This window comes from Procambarus clarkii, chromosome 79, assembly GCF_040958095.1.
Source record: "Procambarus clarkii isolate CNS0578487 chromosome 79, FALCON_Pclarkii_2.0, whole genome shotgun sequence".
Taxonomy (NCBI): Eukaryota; Metazoa; Arthropoda; class Malacostraca; order Decapoda; family Cambaridae; genus Procambarus; species Procambarus clarkii.
In genome coordinates this window covers 4,271,015-4,291,611 of record NC_091228.1, presented here as the reverse complement: position 1 = coordinate 4,291,611, position 20,597 = coordinate 4,271,015, and the positions used below count along the sequence as shown (strand labels likewise).

At 46.8% G+C, this 20,597-nt stretch overlaps 1 protein-coding gene across 3 annotated transcripts in view; it reads right to left on the bottom strand.

Annotated features, from left to right (window-relative positions):
- The window catches only part of Lasp (LIM and SH3 domain protein Lasp), a 141,969-nt gene that overhangs the window by 82,294 nt on the left and 39,078 nt on the right, over positions 1–20,597 (bottom strand). For all 3 annotated transcript variants that reach the window (XM_045752401.2, XM_045752402.2, XM_069314459.1), the window contains exon 2: positions 9,316–9,410. In XM_045752401.2, coding sequence (XP_045608357.2) covers positions 9,316–9,410 — 95 coding nt within the window. The remainder of the gene's footprint in view (positions 1–9,315; positions 9,411–20,597) is intronic.

The following is a 20,597-nucleotide window of genomic DNA, read 5'->3' as shown; positions in this document are numbered from 1 at the left end:
TCCTTGCCCCGCTGCTCTGTACCCCAGGGCACTGTCCTTGCCCCGCTGCTCTGTACCCCAGGGCACAGTCCTTGCCCCGCTGCTCTGTACCCCAGGGCACAGTCCTTGCCCCGCTGCTCTGTACCCCAGGGCACAGTCCTGGCACCGGTCCTCTACCAGACCCCTCTGTTACACATCCACAGGAAGCAGCCCGTAGCAGCTGTCTAACTCCCAGGTACCTATTTACTACTAGGCTAACAAGCGAAACAGCGTGAACAAAAATACCCATTTGTTTCCGCCTCCACCGGGGGATCGAACTCTGAACATCAGGACTACGAATCCCGAGCACTATCCACTCAGCTGTCAGGCCCAACAGCTCACCATAGCCCGTGGTACTTGGAACCTTGTTGACTCAGTCTTCCGGCAGATGACTTAGAACGCCGGAAATATGACGCTTTAAGAGCTGCGTCAGTAGTCAAGGTTTCCTGTTCAACCCAGGTCATGGGAGAGTCTGCGGCCAGATTTACGAAGCAGTTACGCAAGCACTTACGAACCTGGGGCCAGATTCACGAGGCAGTTACGCAAGCACTTCGCAAGCATAGTTACGCAAGCATATTGGGCGATTATTGGTATTTGTAGTACGTGGGTGAAGCATTTACAGCGTTGTGGTTCGAACACCAGTCGTCAGTGAAGCACTTGTTCCGGAAGTGTTCGGACGTCATCAGTTGTGAGTCTTGTGTAAACCGTTTTCCATTCATAAACAGCTGGGGTTTGGCGGGTACATGGAATCACTTTTGGGTTTTTGTTTGGAGGACGGGTTGCACTGAAAATATATCCGTGGCTCATTTGGGTGCTTAAAGAGTTTCCATCCTTGGCCACTTGTTCGTGTACCACTTATATAGATAAGAGCTGCCTCGTATGGGCCAATAGGCCTTCTGCAGTTACCTTGTTCTTATGATATACGAAATCTTGTCCTTATCTGCCAAGGACATTTCCCCTATAATTGGCATTTGTAGTGGTAATGTGTGTGCGCGCTCTCCAGTGGTGCGAGGATCAAATATCTTCCTTGTAACTCATACCCACCAGTTCTGGGACTTGTCTGGTGGCGTGCGTACGTTATCTTCAATCTGTGTTTTAAGGAGATAAGGACTCGTCGCAGATGTGTATATTTTATACGTGATTTCCTGTTCAGATTCATATAAATAGCTGATATTACTTTGATGCTTGTGGCGACAGGTTCACTTTAATATATTACCCGGATTGTACCTGAGGTTCTGAGAGTTCTACTCCTCTAAGAACGGCCTGGGGCCAGGCTCTTGAGGGGGGGCCAGGCTCAAGGGGGGGGCCAGGCTCAAGGGGGGGGGAGGGGGCAGGCTCAAGGGGGGGGGGCCAGGCTCTTGAGGGGGGGCCAGGCTCTTGAGGGGGGGCCAGGCTCAAGGGGGGGGCCAGGCTCAAGGGGGGGGGCCAGGCTCTATTTTTCAGAACTTGGTCTAACATCTTAGTAGCTGTAACGCCAAGGTCCCAATTTACAGCTAGGTGATTAGGGTGAAAGAAACTGCCCATTTGTTTCCGCCTCGGCCGGAAATCAAACCCGGGCCCCCTTGGGACTACGACTCCTAAACGCTATCCACTCAGCCGTGAGGCCCCGCGTGTGTAAGTTAATGATCATCACTGAGGTTGAAGTTAGGAAAGGTGAAGCAGTAAATGAAGACAGTCACTAGCGAGATCCCACGAGTATTAGCACTGGCTCACATAATATTCCTAATTCACATAACTTCGTTACATGGTATATAGTCATTTGACAATTTTAGTTATAAATTTCATGCATAAACGTGTCATTTCTATTTATTTATATACAAGAAGGTACATTGGGTTTGTGAGAATACATAGCATAGTATTTACAATCTTGTAAAGACACTAGTACGCGCAGCGTTTCGGGCAGGGGGGGCAAGATTATCTTTGAATCAAAGATAATCTTTCTATCAAAGATTATCTTTGAAGATCAATACTCCACTAATGCTTCATCAGACCGACTGTCAAAGCGGTTTGGTTATAAACAAAAACTACTCTTCTAGAAACTCAAATTATGCCGTTATTAAAACTTCAATCCTTTGCCTAGACATCAGAAATATTACTAACACTTCATGGCGCAGTGGTAAGAGACTCGCGCTTCGCAAGCGATTTGGCCTGGGTTCGTATCCTGGCCGGGGAGGATTGACTGGGCGCCAATCCTTAAATATAGCCTCTGTTCACCCAGCAGGGAATGGGTACCTTGATATTAAGCAATTTGGCGGGTCGTATTCCGGGATTTTTTTTTGTATCAAGGACCTGCCCGAAACGCTATGCGTACTACGCTATACAAGCTATACTACTGTGGCTATACAAGAATATAACAACTATTGTATATATATAAATAAAAAACTTAACAAATCCATATATCAAAGACAAATAAATGGTTTAGGGTCCATGCAGATTCTGCTTAGCCGTTCATCAGGAAGTCGCCTAATTGTGTTTGCGGGGGTTGAGCTCTGGCTCTTTGGTCCCGCCTCTCAACCATCAATCAACTGGTGTACAGGTTCCTGAGCTTATTAGGCTCTATCATATCTACACTTGAAACTGTGTATGGAGTCAGCCTCCACCACATCACTGCCTAATGCATTCTATCCGTTAACTACTCTGACACTGGAAAAGTTAATTCTACGCACCCGCGTACATAAGAGTACATCCACCACCATGATCCAAGCTACACACCTCGTCTAATGATTTTAGTCATTTGTTTGTTTGAGCACGTATGAGCATGTATACGCTTGTTTATTCATGAGGTCTCCCTCCCCCCCCCAAACAGTCCCTCACTGTGTGGAGGGCCAGACACGTATTGATTCACCAACCTACCATCAACACTTTTTACGGGTTCGCCATAGCCCGTGCTACATGGACACTTCGTCCTGAGTAGCTAAATCTTTAACAACATCATCAACACGTCTCCAACAGTACTCTGACACACTCTAGGATCAGTAAAGCAAACAAAATATTCTGAATGAACAAATCCACAAGGGCCGTGACGAGGATTCGAACCTACGTCCAGGAGCATCCCAGACGCTGCCTTAATCGACTGAGTTTCGACATGGTTACAGATCATTTGATGCATCAAGCTATTGTGATTTGTGTGTGTAATTTAATCACTCGAAGTTGTATGCTGACGTCTCCCCATACCATGGGGGGCGGCGCGCCTCGTTATACTTGAGATCTATCTTGAGGTTATCTCGAGATGATTTCGGGGCTTAGCGTCCTCGCGGCCCGGTCCTCGACCAGGCCTCCTTTTTGTTACACATCCCCATGAAGCAGCCCGTAGCAGCTGTCTAACTCCCAGGTACCTATTTACTGCTAGGTAAACAGTGGGCATCAGGGTGAAAGAAACTCTGCCCATTTCTTTCCGCCTCCACCGGGAATCGAACCCGGAACCTCAGGACTACGAATGCGAAGTGCTGTCTACTCAGCTGTCAGGCCCCAAGATAGTTAAACAGATAACCATTTAAATGGCCTTAATGCCCAGAGTTAGGGGCACACTTTCCTAGTTAGACAATTAGTTAGACATCGGAGTCAAACTTTCCCTTGAAACTATGCAACTATCCAACGTCTATTCTTACTCGGTAATTTGGTCTATAAATCTACAAGCTAAGGTTACTGGATGAGACATTCCTAACATGCGCTATTATCCTACAATTGGATCCGCGATACTGGGGCCAGATTCACGAAGCAGTTACGCAAGCACTTACATCTTTCCTCAATCACTGACGGCTTTGGTTACATTTATTAAACAGTTTACAAGCATGAAAACTTGCCAATCAACTGTTGTTATTGTTATAAACAGCCTCCTGGGGCTTCGGAGCTCATTAACTGTTTAATAATTGTAAACAAAGCCGCCAAAGATTGAGAAAAGATGGACAGGCTCGTAAGTGCTTGCGTAACTGCTTCGTGAATCTAGCCCCAGCTGGCCCGTTCATACTTTTATACATATCTGCTCTCAAAAGTATTGAAGATATTTTGAGTTTGTAGGGATGCCTGTTGGGGGGCTGCGAGAGTCCCATTACAGTCCTCAGGCCGAGCTGTAGGAGTAGAACAACTCTTGAAACCCTCTACGGGCACATTCCAGGTATACAGGTAAGATAAATATTAGTTACGAAGTGTGTAGGTGACTTGGCAGTTCATCTGGTCATGTCAAGATGGAGGTGGTGACCTGTATGGATACCTGCTTGATGGGGTTCTGGGAGTTCTTCTACTGCTTGACTTGTGAGAGTTTGGTCCACCAGGCTGTTGCTTGGAGCGGCCCGCAGGCCCACATATACCTGCTTGATGGGGTTCTGGGAGTTCTTCTACTGCTTGACTTGTGAGAGTTTGGTCCACCAGGCTGTTGCTTGGAGCGGCCCGCAGGCCCACATATACCTGCTTGATGGGGTTCTGGGAGTTCTTCTACTGCTTGACTTGTGAGAGTTTGGTCCACCAGGCTGTTGCTTGGAGCGGCCCGCAGGCCCACCACAGCCCGGTTGGTCCGCCACTCCTTGGAGGAAACAATCTAGTTTCATCTTGAAGATGTCCAAACCAGGGAGGGAGTGACCAGGGAGGTTAAATGTAATATTGCTTAAAATTCAGACCGCCACAAGGAAGAGAATGGAAATGCCACTTCCTCTTACTGCCCGCTAAGTTCAGCAGAGCCAATTATAGTTCTGACACCGGTTAAGGAAGACGCTGGCGCCTGCCTGGGAGACGGGACGGGCAGTGGTTGGCGCCGGTGTGTTTAAGGACCTTCCGGGACGTCTTAGAAGAGGAATACAAGAGACACTGTTCACGTGCTCAAGCTGTGGAGCACCGGTCCTGTCAACCATCCTGTAGTGACCAGACCACACACTAGAAAGTGAAGGGACGACGATGGTCCGTCCTGGACCTTTCTCAAGTCAATTGTGAGACTTGAGTACTTCAGTCACGTTATTGTGACTCCTCGCCTGCATCCTATGGTTAAATGTGTACCTATACACGCCAGCCAGGGAAGCTCCTGAATGCATTGTTATCTTGAGATGATTTCGGGGCTTTTAGTGTCCCTGCGGCCCGGTCCTCGACCAGGCCTCCACCCCCAGGAAGCAGCCCGTGACAGCTGACTAACACCCAGGTACTTATTTTACTGCTAGGTAACAGGGACATAGGGTGAAAGAGAGACTGCCCATTGTTTCTCGCCGGCGCCTGAGATCGAACCCAGGACCACAGGATCACAAGTAGAGCGTGCTGTCCACTCGGCCGACCGGCTCCATGGTCAAGATTCTAACTCCATGGATGGTTAAGATTTAGCTACTATGAACTAAATGGCCATGTAGCACGGGCTATAGCGAGCCCGTAATCCTGATTGCAGGATTGTAAACAGTAAACATCTTAACTCACTTGACAAAAAGCCCTCATGTGAACCCCCTGGTTGACCAATCCAACGAGGAGGCCTGGTCGACGACCGGGCCGCGGGGACGCTAAGCCCCGGAAACACCTCAAGGCATGGAGTGAAGTGTGAGGAAATTTATCATGTTGAACCCTGTTGGTCGAGAACATGAAACTGAAGTCGTAGTTAAAAATCTGTCAGCCTATGCCAGAGACCCGCGTTACTAATGCTAGTGTACAAGCGACTTGTTCCTCATTTGTGAAGATAGTACGAGTGAGCTGTGACCTTTTGTATTCTCTAGTACTTTGAGTTGAATATAGATCATCTAATTGTGAGTGGGGGGTCGATCGGCCGGGTGGATCCTACAGCGATAGGCGCGAGGATAGACACCAAGATGAGGATAGACACTACAACAAAAGGAGGACAGACACTGACACTGTCGTCTGCCCATTACCATACCTCCAAAGGATACCTGATCAACCAGGCTGTGACTCGTACGTCAGGCTGCGAGCAGCCGCGGCCAACAGCCTGGTTGATCAGTCCGGCAACCAGGAGGCCTGGTCGACGACCGGGCCGCGGGGACGCTAAGCCCCGGAAGCACCTCAAGGTAACCTCAAGGTATACCTCTAGTTGCTTGGTATAAATTAGAAAGCAGAAAATATTAATATTATCTTACAACAATCTTCATTAATTCACAAGTGCACAAGATGTTACCCAAGATGGTAGCCAGACACGAATTCATTTCTCGGTGTCTTACCTACCTGGTGATGGTTCCGAGGATCAATGTCCATGTGGTCCGGTCTCTGACCAAGTCTCCTGGTTGGTGGATGGCTCCTGGTTGGTGGATGGGTCAACCAGGCTGTTAGACGCAGTGAACGAGGCCTTGCGTCCAACTTATTTCGGGTTGTGAGAAGATGATTGTCGTTTAATATATCTCTTAGTAGGCCGTAAGAGAGCCCAATAGGTTCATATTTATGTTCAGAGTAAAGGCGTGTTGTCTGAATTATGTGAGGGGGGGGGGAAGAGTGAATTATCAGAGGAAAGCACCAATCCATTACGACTATATAGAACTGGGAAGGGATCAGGATAAGGATTTGGGATGGGACGGCGGGAAGGAATGGTGCCCAACCACTTGTGGACGGTCGGGGATTGAACCCTGACCTGCATGAAGAGTGACCGTGAGAACAAATTAACGTGGTATTCTTCAAGGTGACCAATTACATACGGTGTGGGGCGTCTTAAGAACCATCCTCAATATTTTAGTGAATTTTAACTACAAATGAGTTGGTCAGTTAAGAAAATCTTTGCAGCAGGATGGGGGGAGGGGGGGGGGATGAATTAGACACGCACCTCCCGCCAAACACACACCCAAACTACGACGTTGGTACAACGTTCGAACAAGTTTTAACACCTCCTAACCAGTTATAACAACCAATATAGCAAGTTGTAACAACGTTCTAATACGTCATAAACACGTTAAGCCAAGATATAACAACTTTATTACAAGTTGTAACAAGCGGAAAATAGAGACAGTTTCGGTTTGTGTTTCCAGGGCTTAACCCTAGTACGCGGGTTCGATCCCCAGCCATAGATTTTCTCATATATCACGTTGTAATTTTCCTTGTGTAGCCGATCAACTTTCACAAGAAACTCGTTAATGGTTTAGCGAGAGAGAGAAGGGCGCGGCGTCTTCAAGAGGAGCTCCAGGTGACTAAGACAGTGTTTTGTTTGTTTCTCCCAAGAGTTTGGTCGAGCAATGTAGAGAGCTTGCAATAGAAGCAATTGTGGTTGGAGGAACGTGGCTTCTCCCGGAAGCGGTGTCTGGCCAACTGCTGCTGATGACTGACAATGACCACCCCCAAGAGGCGGCACGGGCATGAATAGCCCGTACATGAAGGCTATTTGAAACCATTACCAGTAGCTGGTACTGTAGATCTGTGGGTACTGTACTGTGGAGGGAGCCGGTCGGCCGAGCGGACAGCACGCTGGACTTGTGATCCAGTGGTCCCGGGTGCCGGCGAGAAACAATAGGCAGAGTTTCTTTCACCCTATGCCCCTGTTACCTAGCAGTAAAATAGGTACCTGGGTGTTAGTCAGCTGTCACGGGCTGCTTCCTGGGGGTGGAGGCCTGGTTGAGGACCGGGCCGCGGGGACACTAAAGCCCCGAAATCATCAAGATAACCTCAAGATACAGTAGAGAACCAATTGCTCATTTTCCAAGCCAATACATCCTTGGATGTAACCCCGAAGCGTCTGGGATGCTCTTGGATGTAGGTTCGAATCCTCTTCATGGCCCTTGTGGATTTGTAACCCCGAACTCTGACTTAGATTTTTGGCCCCCCATATGTTGTTAATCTTTAGGAAACTCGGCAATCTTGAGGTTATCTCGAGATGATTTCGGGGCTTTTAGTATCCCCGCGGCCCGGTCCTCGACCAGGCCTCCACCCCCAGGAAGCAGCCCGTGACAGCTGACCAACACCCAGGTACCTGTTTTACTGCTAGGTAACAGGGGCATACGGTGAAAGAAACTCTGCCCATTGTTTCTCGCCGGCGCCTGGGATCGAACCCAGGACCACAGGATCACAAGTCCAGCGTGCTGTCCGCTCGGCCGACCGGCTCCCAATTGCAATGACAAAAAGCCATTACAAGTCCCTTTCTCAGATTTCAGGATGGATTGAGGTTTGCAGTGCAAATATAATATAATGAAAAGACTAGTAAACACAACTAACTAATCTGATTAATGAGTTAATTATCTTGGTATAGCTGAAGGCTTCTGAATCATTAAGTGTTAAGAGGTTAAAAAATACAGAGTAATATGGATGATTTCTTCACCGGCGGTAGTCAGCCACAGCAGCAGTATGAAGGCCAGTTAAGATGATGTTTCAGATTTGGCTACTCAGATCTAAGTGTCTATGTAGCACGGGCTATAGTGAGCCCGTAATCCAGTTAAGATCTGCCAAGTGTTTTACTGGTAGTCACCCGGGGCCCTAAATGGACCTGGCCTAGGGTCTGGACCTGGCCTAGGGCCTGGACTGGCCTGGACCTGAACTGGCCTGGACCTGAACTAGGGCCTGACCTGGACTAGGGCCTGGACCTGACCTAGGGCCTGGACCTGACCTAGGGCTCTGTGGCTGGACTCTGCATCAATCTTCATGGATGAAGGAGCCTAGTACATTCCTACAGGGAGGCTGAACAGATTAAAAAAGTCCTTGCCAACTTCCATATTAAGTCCATCCCCAAGTATTAAGACCCGACTAGTGGGCCTGCGGGCCGCTCCAAGCAACAGCCTGGTGGACCAAACTCTCACAAGTCAAGCCTGGCCTCGGGCCGGGCTTGGGCAGTAGAAGACCTCCCAGAACCCCATCAACCAGGTATATGTGGGCCTGCGGACCGCTCCAAGCAACAGCCTGGTGGACCAAACTCTCACAAGTCAAGCCTGGCCTCAGGCCGGGCTTGGGGGAGTAGAAGAACTCCCAGAACCCCATCAAGCAGGTATATGTGGCCCTGCGGGCCGCTCCAAGCAACAGCCTGGTGGACCAAACTCTCACAAGTCAAGCCTGGCCTCGGGCCGGGCTTGGGCAGTAGAAGAACTCCCAGAACCCCATCAAGCAGGTATATGTGGGCCTGCGGGCCGCTCCAAGCAACAGCCTGGTGGACCAAACTCTCACAAGTCAAGCCTGGCCTCGGGCCGGGCTTGGGGAGTAGAAGAACTCCCAGAACCCCATCAAGCAGGTATATGTGGGCCTGCGGGCCGCTCCAAGCAACAGCCTGGTGGACCAAACTCTCACAAGTCAAGCCTGGCCTCGGGCCGGGCTTGGGGAGTAGAACAACTCCCAGAACCTCATCAACCAGGTATGAAGCAGTCATACCCACAAGGGTCAGCCTCCATAAGGATACAAAGGAGAATGGGTACTTACGCCTCGCAGTATGGCAGCTTGTTGTATCCTTTATAGGTCTTCATACTGAGGGTCATGGCACACTCCTGGCACTTGAAGCAGCCCTTGTGCCATATCTGCAGGGGAAGAAGACGGCAAATTACTGGCATGGAATTTATAACCCAAGTCTACCTATGTAGACACATCTGCCACCTTGTTCATGTACGTTTACACACACACCTGCCACCTTGTTCATGTACGTTTACACACACACACCTGCCACCTTGTTCATGTACGTTTACACACACCTGCCACCTTGTTCATGTACGTTTACACACACACCTGCCACCTTGTTCATGTACGTTTGCACACACACCTGCCACCTTGTTCATGTACGTTTACACACACACCTGCCACCTTGTTCATGTACGTTTATACCTGAACAAATCCACAAGGGCCGTGACGAGGATTCGAACCTGTGTCCGAGAGCATTCCTGACGCTGCCTTAATCGTTTATACCTGTTTCATACCTGCTTGCTGGCGTTCTGGGAGCTCCTCCTGAGACAGTAAGATGAATCTCAAAAGGATTGAGTAGCTTAGGCTATTTCTACCCTCGTTTTGCTCAAGTATCAAGACGTCTACGCGTAACTGTGGAGGTTATCTTGAGATGATTTCGGGGCTTTAGTGTCCCCGCGGCCCGGTCTTCGTATATCTTGGGGTCGTCTCTCCTGCTAACCCGTCTTGGAGAGCGACCTCCACACGTGACTAAATTGTCGTGCATTACACTCCTGAAATAGGCTCATGAATACCTGAGTATTCACACGAGTACGAGTACTCATCAGAGTACATAGATGATATATAACGAGGGTCGGCGTATGTCCAGTCCCTGATTAATTAAGAAAGAGGTGAACATTTTATTGACTGTAAAGTGGTCAAAATGATTGGTGATTGAAGCGATTAAAGTGATCGTGATTGGGGGAGGGGGGGGGGGGGAAGGCACCAGTACCTTTTCCGTCATTGACCAATTCATAGATCCTACTGTTGGTTCCCCAGGGACGCTTGTGCAGCCCGTCCTCCAAAGACCCAAAGACCATTCCATCCACCCGCCAAACTCGCTGTTTATGAATGAAAAACGTTTGCACACAATTCAACTGATGGCGTTCGAACACTTCCGGAACAAGTGCTTCACTGACGACTTGTGTTCGAACCACAACGCTGTAAATGCTTCACCCACGTACTACAAATACTAATAATCGCCAACAGAACCTAAACACCAAATAACCAGTACCTAAATATGAACAATGACAAAATAAAATGACTTTATACTTGAGAAAAGTCCTGTTTTTAATGAACCGAATGTTAAAATTGATGAATGCGTCTTTGGGGTCGACCGCTGGATGGAATGGATTTTGAGGACGGGTTGCGCTTGTGAGGTCCTCGGGAAGCCCACCACGCTACTCTGTCCCCCCAGAGTTTAACAACATGATGACCAGACCACACACTAGAATGTGAAGGGACGACGACGTTTCGGTCCGTCCTGGACCATTCTCTACATGCGTGATCCAAATGAATGATCATATAATAGTAATCACCTCGTTACATTCTCCAATGTCAAGTCAGCCCCACCACGCCTATATTCAATACAATTCAGCTCTCACATCCGTTACGTGACATTAGACGAATTAACCGTTCGTGAGAGTTATTAAACAAAGAGAAGCACGCGACCACCTCAGAGGCAACAGCAGAGTATCAAAAGTGATCGCGTTTCATCAGAGTCATCAGTGAACTTAGTTAACAGGAAAGGTTTCCAGTGAACTGGGAAAGGAGTCATCAGTGTACTTAGTTAACAGGAAAGGTTTCCAGTGAACTGGGAAAGGAGTCATCAGTGTACTTAGTTAACAGGAAAGGTTTCCAGTGAACTGGGAAAGGCGTATTGCCGTATGATTCTCAGCTTGTATATTCTCCATGCTATTAAGAGAAGAACCTAAGACTTGCCGGCACTACTTTCCGCCTGCCGTGAAAGTCACTTGCATACCTGTGTATAAGGCAGGATATGCAGATGGTATGTCCACTGACATGCCCACACGTGGGTAAGTGAGTCAGTGGACAGCGCAACGCTCCAGCTGTTACCACACTACATCATTCATCCACCTTGTTCACTAACGCGTCACCCATTGTGTCTGCCAACGGCTACATGTCACTCTTGCGCAAGACACCACGCGGCGCCGTCGATTGTAAGAGATCCACATCTGTGAAAGCTCGCATGTGTAACTATTTTGGAAAGAGTATCAGAGTTACAGCCCCGCTCCTGTGCCAGGTAAGTCTACTGTGGGATCACCATAGCCCGTGCTACTTGGAACTGTTTTCCCAGTAGCTGAATCTAAAAACAACAACAGTGTGTTCCAAGGGTGAGTCAGGCTACTGGCGCGCGCGTGTGAGAGGCCAAATCATCCTCAGAACTGTTCCAGTAACGGGTTTGAAAGTGATGTGGACAGCACTGGCTTAGGCCAAGTTTCAGCCCTACTTCTGTGCCGGGTAAGTCCACTACGGGCTCACCATAGCCCGTGCTACTTGCCCCGCTCCTGTGCCAGGTAAGTCCACTACGGGCTGACCATAGCCCGTGCTACTTGCCCCGCTCCTGTGCCAGGTAAGTCCACTACGGGCTCACCATAGCCCGTGCTACTTGCCCCGCTCCTGTGCCAGGTAAGTCCACTACGGGCTCACCATAGCCCGTGCTACTTGCCCCGCTCCTGTGCCAGGCAAGTCCACTACGGGCTCACCATAGCCCGTGCTACTTGGAACTTGTTCCGAGTAGCTGAATCTATAACAACAGAGACTGTTGCAACTTGTGGTGTTTATTCTCCACTAGAAGACACCACAGCTGGCACGGAAAGTATTGCCGCGGGCAATAGGGGAGCCGGTCGGCCGAGCGGACAGCACGCTGGACTTGTCATCCTGTGGTCCTGGGTTCGATCCCAGGCGCCGGCGAGAAACAATGGGCAGAGTTGTTCACCTTATGCCCCTGTTACCTAGGAGTAAAATAGGTACCTGGGTGTTAGTCAGCTGTCACGGGCTGCTTCCTGGGGGTGGAGGGCTGGTCGAGGACCGGGCCGCGGGGACACTAAAAGCCCCGAAATTATCTCAAGATAACCTCAAGAAGAAGAAGAAGGCACCAGACAGATGAGCGAGTGCTCTGGCCAAGGGAACTCCACAGTGCGCCTACACCAGTCACGATACCTGGAGAGGGTTTCCAGAGTCCTTCTACTCCCAGAGCCCGGCCCGAGACCAGGCTCGACTGAAACAGGATAGAAGACGAGAGTTAAATTGAAAACTGCGTTGTGGCAAAAACTCAAGGCCCAATCAGCTGTTCTATAGCCATATAAGGAGAAAACCCAAGCTATACGATGTAATCGGGCTGAGGAGGCGAGGAGGAATGTTTCACAAAAAACTGGGAGAGATGCGAGGAATTACCAATAGTTTTCAGGAATTTACAATAAAATCTACGTAGAGACCAAAGGTTACGAGATGAAAGGCTAGAAGAAACACTGGATAACAGTCACTGTAAAGGCTAAAATACTGCCTTTAATTAGATACAACAATATCAAACCAGTGTATAGTTTGCTGAAGGTGGCTCCAGAGGTATTGTCATCCCACCAACTAAAACATTCAATAAAACTTTGACATGAAATCTTAAAATTCTGGAAAAAGGCAATTGTATAGTCCCAATATTAAATTTAGGAGTATCGAGAGCAGGCTCTAAATTACAGACCAGTGTGGCTGACAAGTATTCCTTGTATAGTGCTGGAGTAAACAAACCGAGAATGGAGCATTATTATTATTATTAACGTCTTTATTGACAAAATTACAATTTTGCCTAATCTGAGGATTTTGATGGCGCATCACACTGATGTATGACAACAGAAGACACGCCCAAGGCCAGCAAACGTTTCTTGCACGTTGTCACAAAGAGGTGAAGAACATGGATAAGATCGCTGATGAACGCGCCGACACGGGTGACGAGACCGCCCCGACACGGGTGATCAGTGACCAGACGAAGGTCGTGTTCTAGCGGCTATACACGCCTCGCCAAGCGTTCAATGCTGACCAAATAGTCAACTTGGAGATGCATGTCCAGGGATCCGTTTGGTACTCCAAGACAGACAACACGTGCACCAGGTTACAAGACACGGGGTTAACCATCATTGTTCTTGGGAAGGCTTACAGGTACTTCAGTGTAAGCTACTGCTTAATTGACACCATGAAGGGAGCATTAAATATGAACGATAAACATTATGTCAGGTGTTGACATAGGCCCAGATCGGCCGAAACGTTAATCTCTCTTTCCCATTGATCTGTGGATTTTCCGCATACAAATGATCAGTGTTTAGTGATCGTCAATTGCATGAACGATAAAGTGTCCTCAGTGCTTAAATCTCACACACACACACACACACACACACACACACACACACACACACACACACACACACACACGGTTTCACAAGTGTAGACAGTTTCAAGTGTAGATATGATCAGTTTCAAGTGTAGATATGATAGAGCCCAATAGGCTCAGGAACCTGTACACCTGTTGATTGACAGTTGAGAGGAGGGACCAAAGAGCTAGAGCTCAACCCCCGCAAGCACAACTAGGTGAGTACAACTAGGTGAGTACACACACAGTCTTTTGAAGGGATGGCGAAAGTAAGGTTAGGTTTCAACCCGTCCTCTACTCAAGTCCATTACATCCAGCGGTCGACCCCACAGACCCATTCATAAATTTTTACACGCTCTTCATTCAAAACAATTTTTTTTCAAATATAAAATATATTAACATATTGTGACTATATAGGCATAGGTTAGGTGTTTAGGTTCTGTTGGCGATTATTTGTATTTATAGTACGTGGGTGAAGCATTTACAGCGTTGTGGTTCGAACAAAATTAGTCAGTGAAGCACTTGTTCCGGAAGTGTTCGAACGTCAGCAGTTGTGAGTCGTGTGTAAACCGTTTTCCATTCATAAACAGCTGGGGTTTGGCGGGTGCATGGAATGGACTTTGGGCCTTTGTTTGGAGGACGGGCTGGGGGTGGGGGGGGGACCTACAACGATAGGTTAAGTAACAATTGTAATTACGAAGCTATAAGATGCTTATCTTAACATACTAACAAGGTTAGGTAAGGTCGGTGTTTTCTATGAAGCTTTTTATGGGTATCTATTATGTTTAGTATGTCACCTATGCACTTATTTAATAAGTCAATATTGACTATACGAATTTGCGAGAACGGGTTGCTAGAGTTCTGACCTAACCCATGCTTGAACCATTCAGCACGTGGGTTCTAAAGCGTTACTTGCTAACGTTGTAAACTAACCTTCTACCAAGTGTGTACTATACACCACTACCCCGCACGAGGCAGAAACAAATGGGCAAAGTTTCTTTCACCCTGAATGCCCCTGTTACCTAGCAGTAAAATAGGTACCTGGGAGTTAGTCAGCTGTCACGTGCTGCTTCCTGGGGGTGGAGGCCTGGTCGAGGACCGGGCCGCGGGGACACTAAAAGCCCCGAAATCATCTCAAGATAACAAGATAACCCATGCTTGAACCATTCAGCACATGGGTTCTAAAGCGTTACTTGCTAACGTTGTCAACTAACCTTCTACCAAGTGTGCACTATACACCACTACCCCTGGCTCAAATTGACCACCTTGCTAGGTAAACCAACTAGGCAATAGTTACTACGCGTTACCAACCTTGTCCTGGCAGCTAGGCGGCTTGCCATCATTTGACACCGTCATGCAGGGTTTGCGCTTCTTCCTTCACTGTTACCTACCGTTACGTAACGTGACAATGAGCACCTGCCATGCCGTCTCACGTCCCCTTTTACCCGCCCTTCCCACACTCCCGCCCACCGCCAGGGCTCCCACTCTACTGAATATGTCCACCAACTGACGAGATTTAAATGGACAATTTAAAAAATTGGCGCGAAGTTGCAAGTAACGGCTCTCAACGGACGCAAGAACATATTAAATATTTATATATTAAACGACACCTTCAACTTGTGGCATTACTACATGCATCCTGTGCTTGCCTCGGAGAAGGTCTTGAGATACTTTATTAATATCACAGGAGCAGTTTAGGGCAGAATTCGGAGAGATGGACCAGATAATGGTCGATTCAAAATGTGAAGAAAGCATGAATGTTTACAGTATACCACTGGTAGGAGACGTATCAGACAGTTTATAATACTCATCCTTACCACAAACTAATAGCCTTTCTATGACGCTAAACATCTGGCACGTTAAATGGGAGAAAACACCGTTCATGTTTAAGAGTCCAGAGAAAGGTGCCTTCTACAGGTATGTTCTGGCCCAAGTTTCATATGAGAAAACATCGAAGTATTAATTAACTTGCAGAAGAGTTACTCGACAAGACTGCCAACTAGCAGCAACAGGATTAATAATTCATGCCTAGGATTACCACCATTATTATTATTATTATTATTATTATTATTATTATTATTATTATTATTGATGAAATAAATACACAGGAGCCTCGAGGATTGGAACCTCTGCGCCAAGTGTTCCCAGACTCGCTCTAGTCAAGGGTCCTGTGGATTTCTTATTTGATATATCACGTTAATACACAGAAAGTACATTAATAATAAATAATAATAATAATAATAATAATAATAATAATAATAATAATAATAATAATAATAATGTAGCCTCAACACAGGCGAGGAAGCAGGAGGAGACCCTCACCAAGATGACCGTTCACAGCAACAGATCAGAACCACAAATACTGTCTGAAAAAAACTAATATATACCAACACCACTTTACACACTCATCACAACGTACACATTACCAAGCAATTTACTCACCAAATGTGAGGCAGACGCGGAGGAAGAGGTCAAGAGAAGCTAGAGAGAGAGAGAGTTGGGGCTCTCTACCGACCTCTCTATGTAAGCAGTTCAACTTCAAACATTAAGACAATGACCGAGATTCGTCACTCCACGTTTCACGGAGATGTTATTAAGCAATGCTTGACGAAGCCATTGTCTCGCCCCTGGGAGGAGGCTCTTGGGGTACCCCACTATCCTCCCTACGGACAACCCTAAATACTAGAAGGTGAAGGGACGACGATTGATTGATTGTTGCCGCCGAAGGCGGCTAGTTTATTGTGCACCCCATACTCATCCTGTGAGCGGTAGCGCAAAAGCATTACAGAGGGCACAAAAGGTCTTTATCAGACCTCATCTTAGATTATTACATAAACAATTTCTTCTATCCTTCACACCTTATAGTTACAATGTCAGCTAGTTAGTGAAAGTGCTATTACAAGAGCTACATATTTACAGTAAGTCATCGTACATTAATGGTAGGTCTTATCGCTAATACATAATAGTTTGGCCAATGGGGATATTACAGAGTCATAGGGGAGCTTCTGTTTATTATTAGTCCTCACAATACACTACTTGTTTCTGAATCTCATATGTCGTTCATCTACTGGAAGCAAAATGTGGGTACAGTGCAAGGATTTCAGGTAATTTATCCATGGTAATAAGATAGGTTGCCATATCATACAGAGTGAGCTTAGATTTATCTCTAAAAGGCTCAGTTTTACAACAATCCAAGATATAGTGTTTGAGTGTGTGTCCCTGCCTATGTCCACACACTGTACACTTTACTTCATCTAGATCCCTATACAAGCCGAACTGCCAGAGATACTTGTAGCCAAGTCTTATACGAGCTGTGACAACATCTGTTAGTCTACTGACTTTGTTACTTGCCCCATACACATGTTTTACTTCACACATTTCATTGTGATCAACAATGGACCTGCTAGTTCCAGTTTGCACTGTTCTACTTTCTTCAAATCCATCCAGGAGTTCTCGTCTAATGACACTTTTAAGGGACCTATTTGATAACTCAAGATTCCGTTCAATACTGTCTTTATTTACTGCAGCCTTAGCAAGGGCGTCAACTTTGTCATGTTCCTGCATGCCAATGTGAGAAGGAATCCACAACATTTTTATATTTACCCTCTTGCTAAGTATTCTTATATATCTACGTCTAGCTTCCAAGACAAGCACGTTATTACTTGATTGCAGACTGTTTATTGCTCGTAGTGAGGATAGGGAGTCGGAAATAATTAAGCTGTCTACTTCAGTGTTGTCAAGAATTTCGAGTGCTACCAGTATCGCTACCAACTCGGCTTGCATTGTGGACGCCCAGTTACTAATTCGGACATTTCTTTGAATTGTGCTGCCATCGGGCTGATGAGCAATAACAGTACTTGCTGCCATCGGGCTGATGAGCAATAACAGCACTTCCTGCCCTCCCTGTAGCTGTATCGAGTGATCCGTCAGTGTATATGGTCTGTGCAATGTTGTTTTCAGCTTGTATATTGTGAATGTGTTCTATGGTGCTTAATTTAGCAGCAAGCTGAGCATGAGGGTTGCTTGTGATTAGTTTCTTGGTGGGGTATGCAGGGGTCAGGATGTCAAAAGGTACTATCTGCCAGGGTGGAAGGAAGTGCTGTACTCTTTCATCTGTATATACATCGTGCAGTCCCATCATTTTAATATGAGTGGCAGTTCTTTGAATCCATTTAGACTCGCTAGTTCCATTTCGTATGTGTTCTAACAGTGCAACTGACACAATGTTGTTTTTGTTATCACGCAGCAGCTTTAGTCCCATCATAAGATTAATTTCAAATATTCTATCTCTAATGCTAAGTATATTTAATTCTTTCCGCATGTTGAGAACTTTGGTAGTTATAGGACAGCCAAGTATAATTCCGAGTGCTTCATTTTGCATTTTTTCCAGTCTATCAATACCTTTGCCATTTTGCAGGACCAAAGCTGGTGCATGATAGTCTATCAGAGACCTTATATACGCTAAATACATCATTCTTGCTATTCTAATATTAACACCATATTTCGGGCTGTACCCCACTACAGTCTGACCTTTAAAAGTAGCTCTCTAGTCAAAAACGTTCCCAATGCCCGATATATTGAGCGTGTGTAGTAGATGCAAGATTTGATCAAGTCGAGTATTTCGACTCTGATGTTGATACAGCTAACGTGACAGTCTTGGGATCAAAAATATCTTTTACGCCAGAAACATGTCGATCCAAGTGATCAACAAACCTGTGTATTTAGGTTATCTTGAGATGGTTTCGGGGCTTAGCATCCCCGCGGCCCGGTCCTCGACCAGGCCTTTTAATTACACATCCCCAGGAAGCAACCCGTAGCAGCTATCTAACTCCCAGGTAGCTATGTACTACTAGGGGAACAGGAGCATCAGAGTGAAACTGCCTATTTGTTTCCGCCTCCACCGGGGATCGAACCCGAAACCTTAGGACTAAGAATCCCAAGCGCTGTCCACTCGGCTGTCAGGCCCCTTGTGGTACTTTATAATATGGTATTACCCGCCGAGACTCTGACCCATACCGCGGAGCATTTTGTTTGTAAACAAAGAGGCCACGTGGCCAGAGATCCCGACACGTTGCACAGGAAACCTGGTACACAGTTAGGCGTTAAAATTACCGTTAATAATGGGTGTTACGGTGTCTCGGACCAGGAGGGTTCATCGTGCATTTACCAATCCATTCCTCTACCATGGTAAACAGTTTGAGGTTACCTTACCTTGAGGTTACCTTGAGGTGCTTCCGGGGCTTAGCGTCCCCGCGGCTCGGTCGTCGACCAGGCCTCCTGGTTGCTGGACTGGTCAACCAGGCTGTTGAACGCGGCTGCTCGCAGCCTGACGTATGAATCACAGTCTGGTTGATCAGGTATCCTTTGGAGGTGCTTATCCAGTTCTCTCTTGAACACTGAGGGGTCGGCCAGTTATGTCCCTTATGTGTAGTGGATGCGTGTTGAACAGTCTCGGTCCTCTGATGTTGATAGTTCTCTCTTGAACACTGAGGAGTCGGCCAGTTATGTCCCTTATGTGTAGTGGAAGCGTGTTGAACAGTCTCGGGCCTATGATGTTGATAGTTCTCTCTCAGAGTACCTGTTGCACCTCTGCTCTTCAACGGGGGTATTCTGCACATCTTGCCATGCCCCCTGGTCCCATGTGATATTTGTGTGCAGGTTTGGACCAGCCCCTCTACTATTTTCCAGGTGTAAATTATTATGTATCTCTCCCGTCTGCGCTCATAGGAGTACAGATTTAGGCTCTTTAGTCGGTCCCAATAGTTTAGATATTTTATTGAGTGGATTCTAGCAGTAAAGGATCTCTGCACGCTCTCCAGGTCAGCAATTTCTCCAGCTTTGAAAGGGGCTGTCATTGTGCAGCAGTACTCTAGAGAGCACAAGCGTTTTGAAAAGTATCATCATCGGTATAGCATCTCTAGTGTGGAAAGTTCTTGTTATCCAACCTGTCATTTTTCTTGCAGTTGTGACGGCTACTTTATTGTGTTCTTTAAAGGTAAGGTCTTCCGACATGAGTACACCCAGATCCTTTACATTGCCTTTTCGTTCTATGTTATGATTTGACGTTTCCGTTCTCATTTTAATTTTTTCCGTAGCGCATGAGCTGGAATTTATCTTCGTTAAACGCCGTATTATTTTCTGTAGTCCATAGAAAGACCTGATCTACATCTCATTTTAGGCTTGTCGTGTCCTATGTCGCCTACTCTCATGAAGATCCTAGTGTCATCTGAAAGATGATACAGTGCTATAGGTTGTGTTCTTGTCTATGTCCGATATGAGGATGAGAAAAAGTACTGGAGCAAGCACAGTACCCTGGGGGACTGAGCTCTTCACGGTTGATGGACCGGATTTTATTTTATTGACTATTACACATTGAGTTCTGTTAGTCGGGAAATTGTAGATCCATCTGCCTATTTTTCCGGTAATTCCTTTTGCACGCATTTTATGTGCAATAACACCATCTTCTTGAGGTTATCTTGAGATGATTTCGGGGCTCGACCAGGCCTCCACCCCCAGGAAGCAGCCCGTGACAGCTGACGAACACCCAGGTACCTATTTTACTGCTAGGTAACAGGGGCATTCAGGGTGAAAGAAACTTTGCCCATTTGTTTCTGCCTCGTGCGGGAATCGAATTCGCGCCACAGAATTACGAGTCCTGCGCGCTATCCACCAGGTTACCTTGGTCACATTTCTCGAAGGCTTTTGCGAAATCTGTGTAAATTACATCAGCGTTTTGTGTCTTCTATTTGTTTCGGGTTAAAAGTCTTAAGCTCAAGGTTATTATTGTTATAGACAAAAATAACATTGAGTTGCAATGCGTCAGAGTTCACAAACTATTAATATATAGTATAATATATATTACTATCTATATATAGTCTAAGCCGCCAGGCTC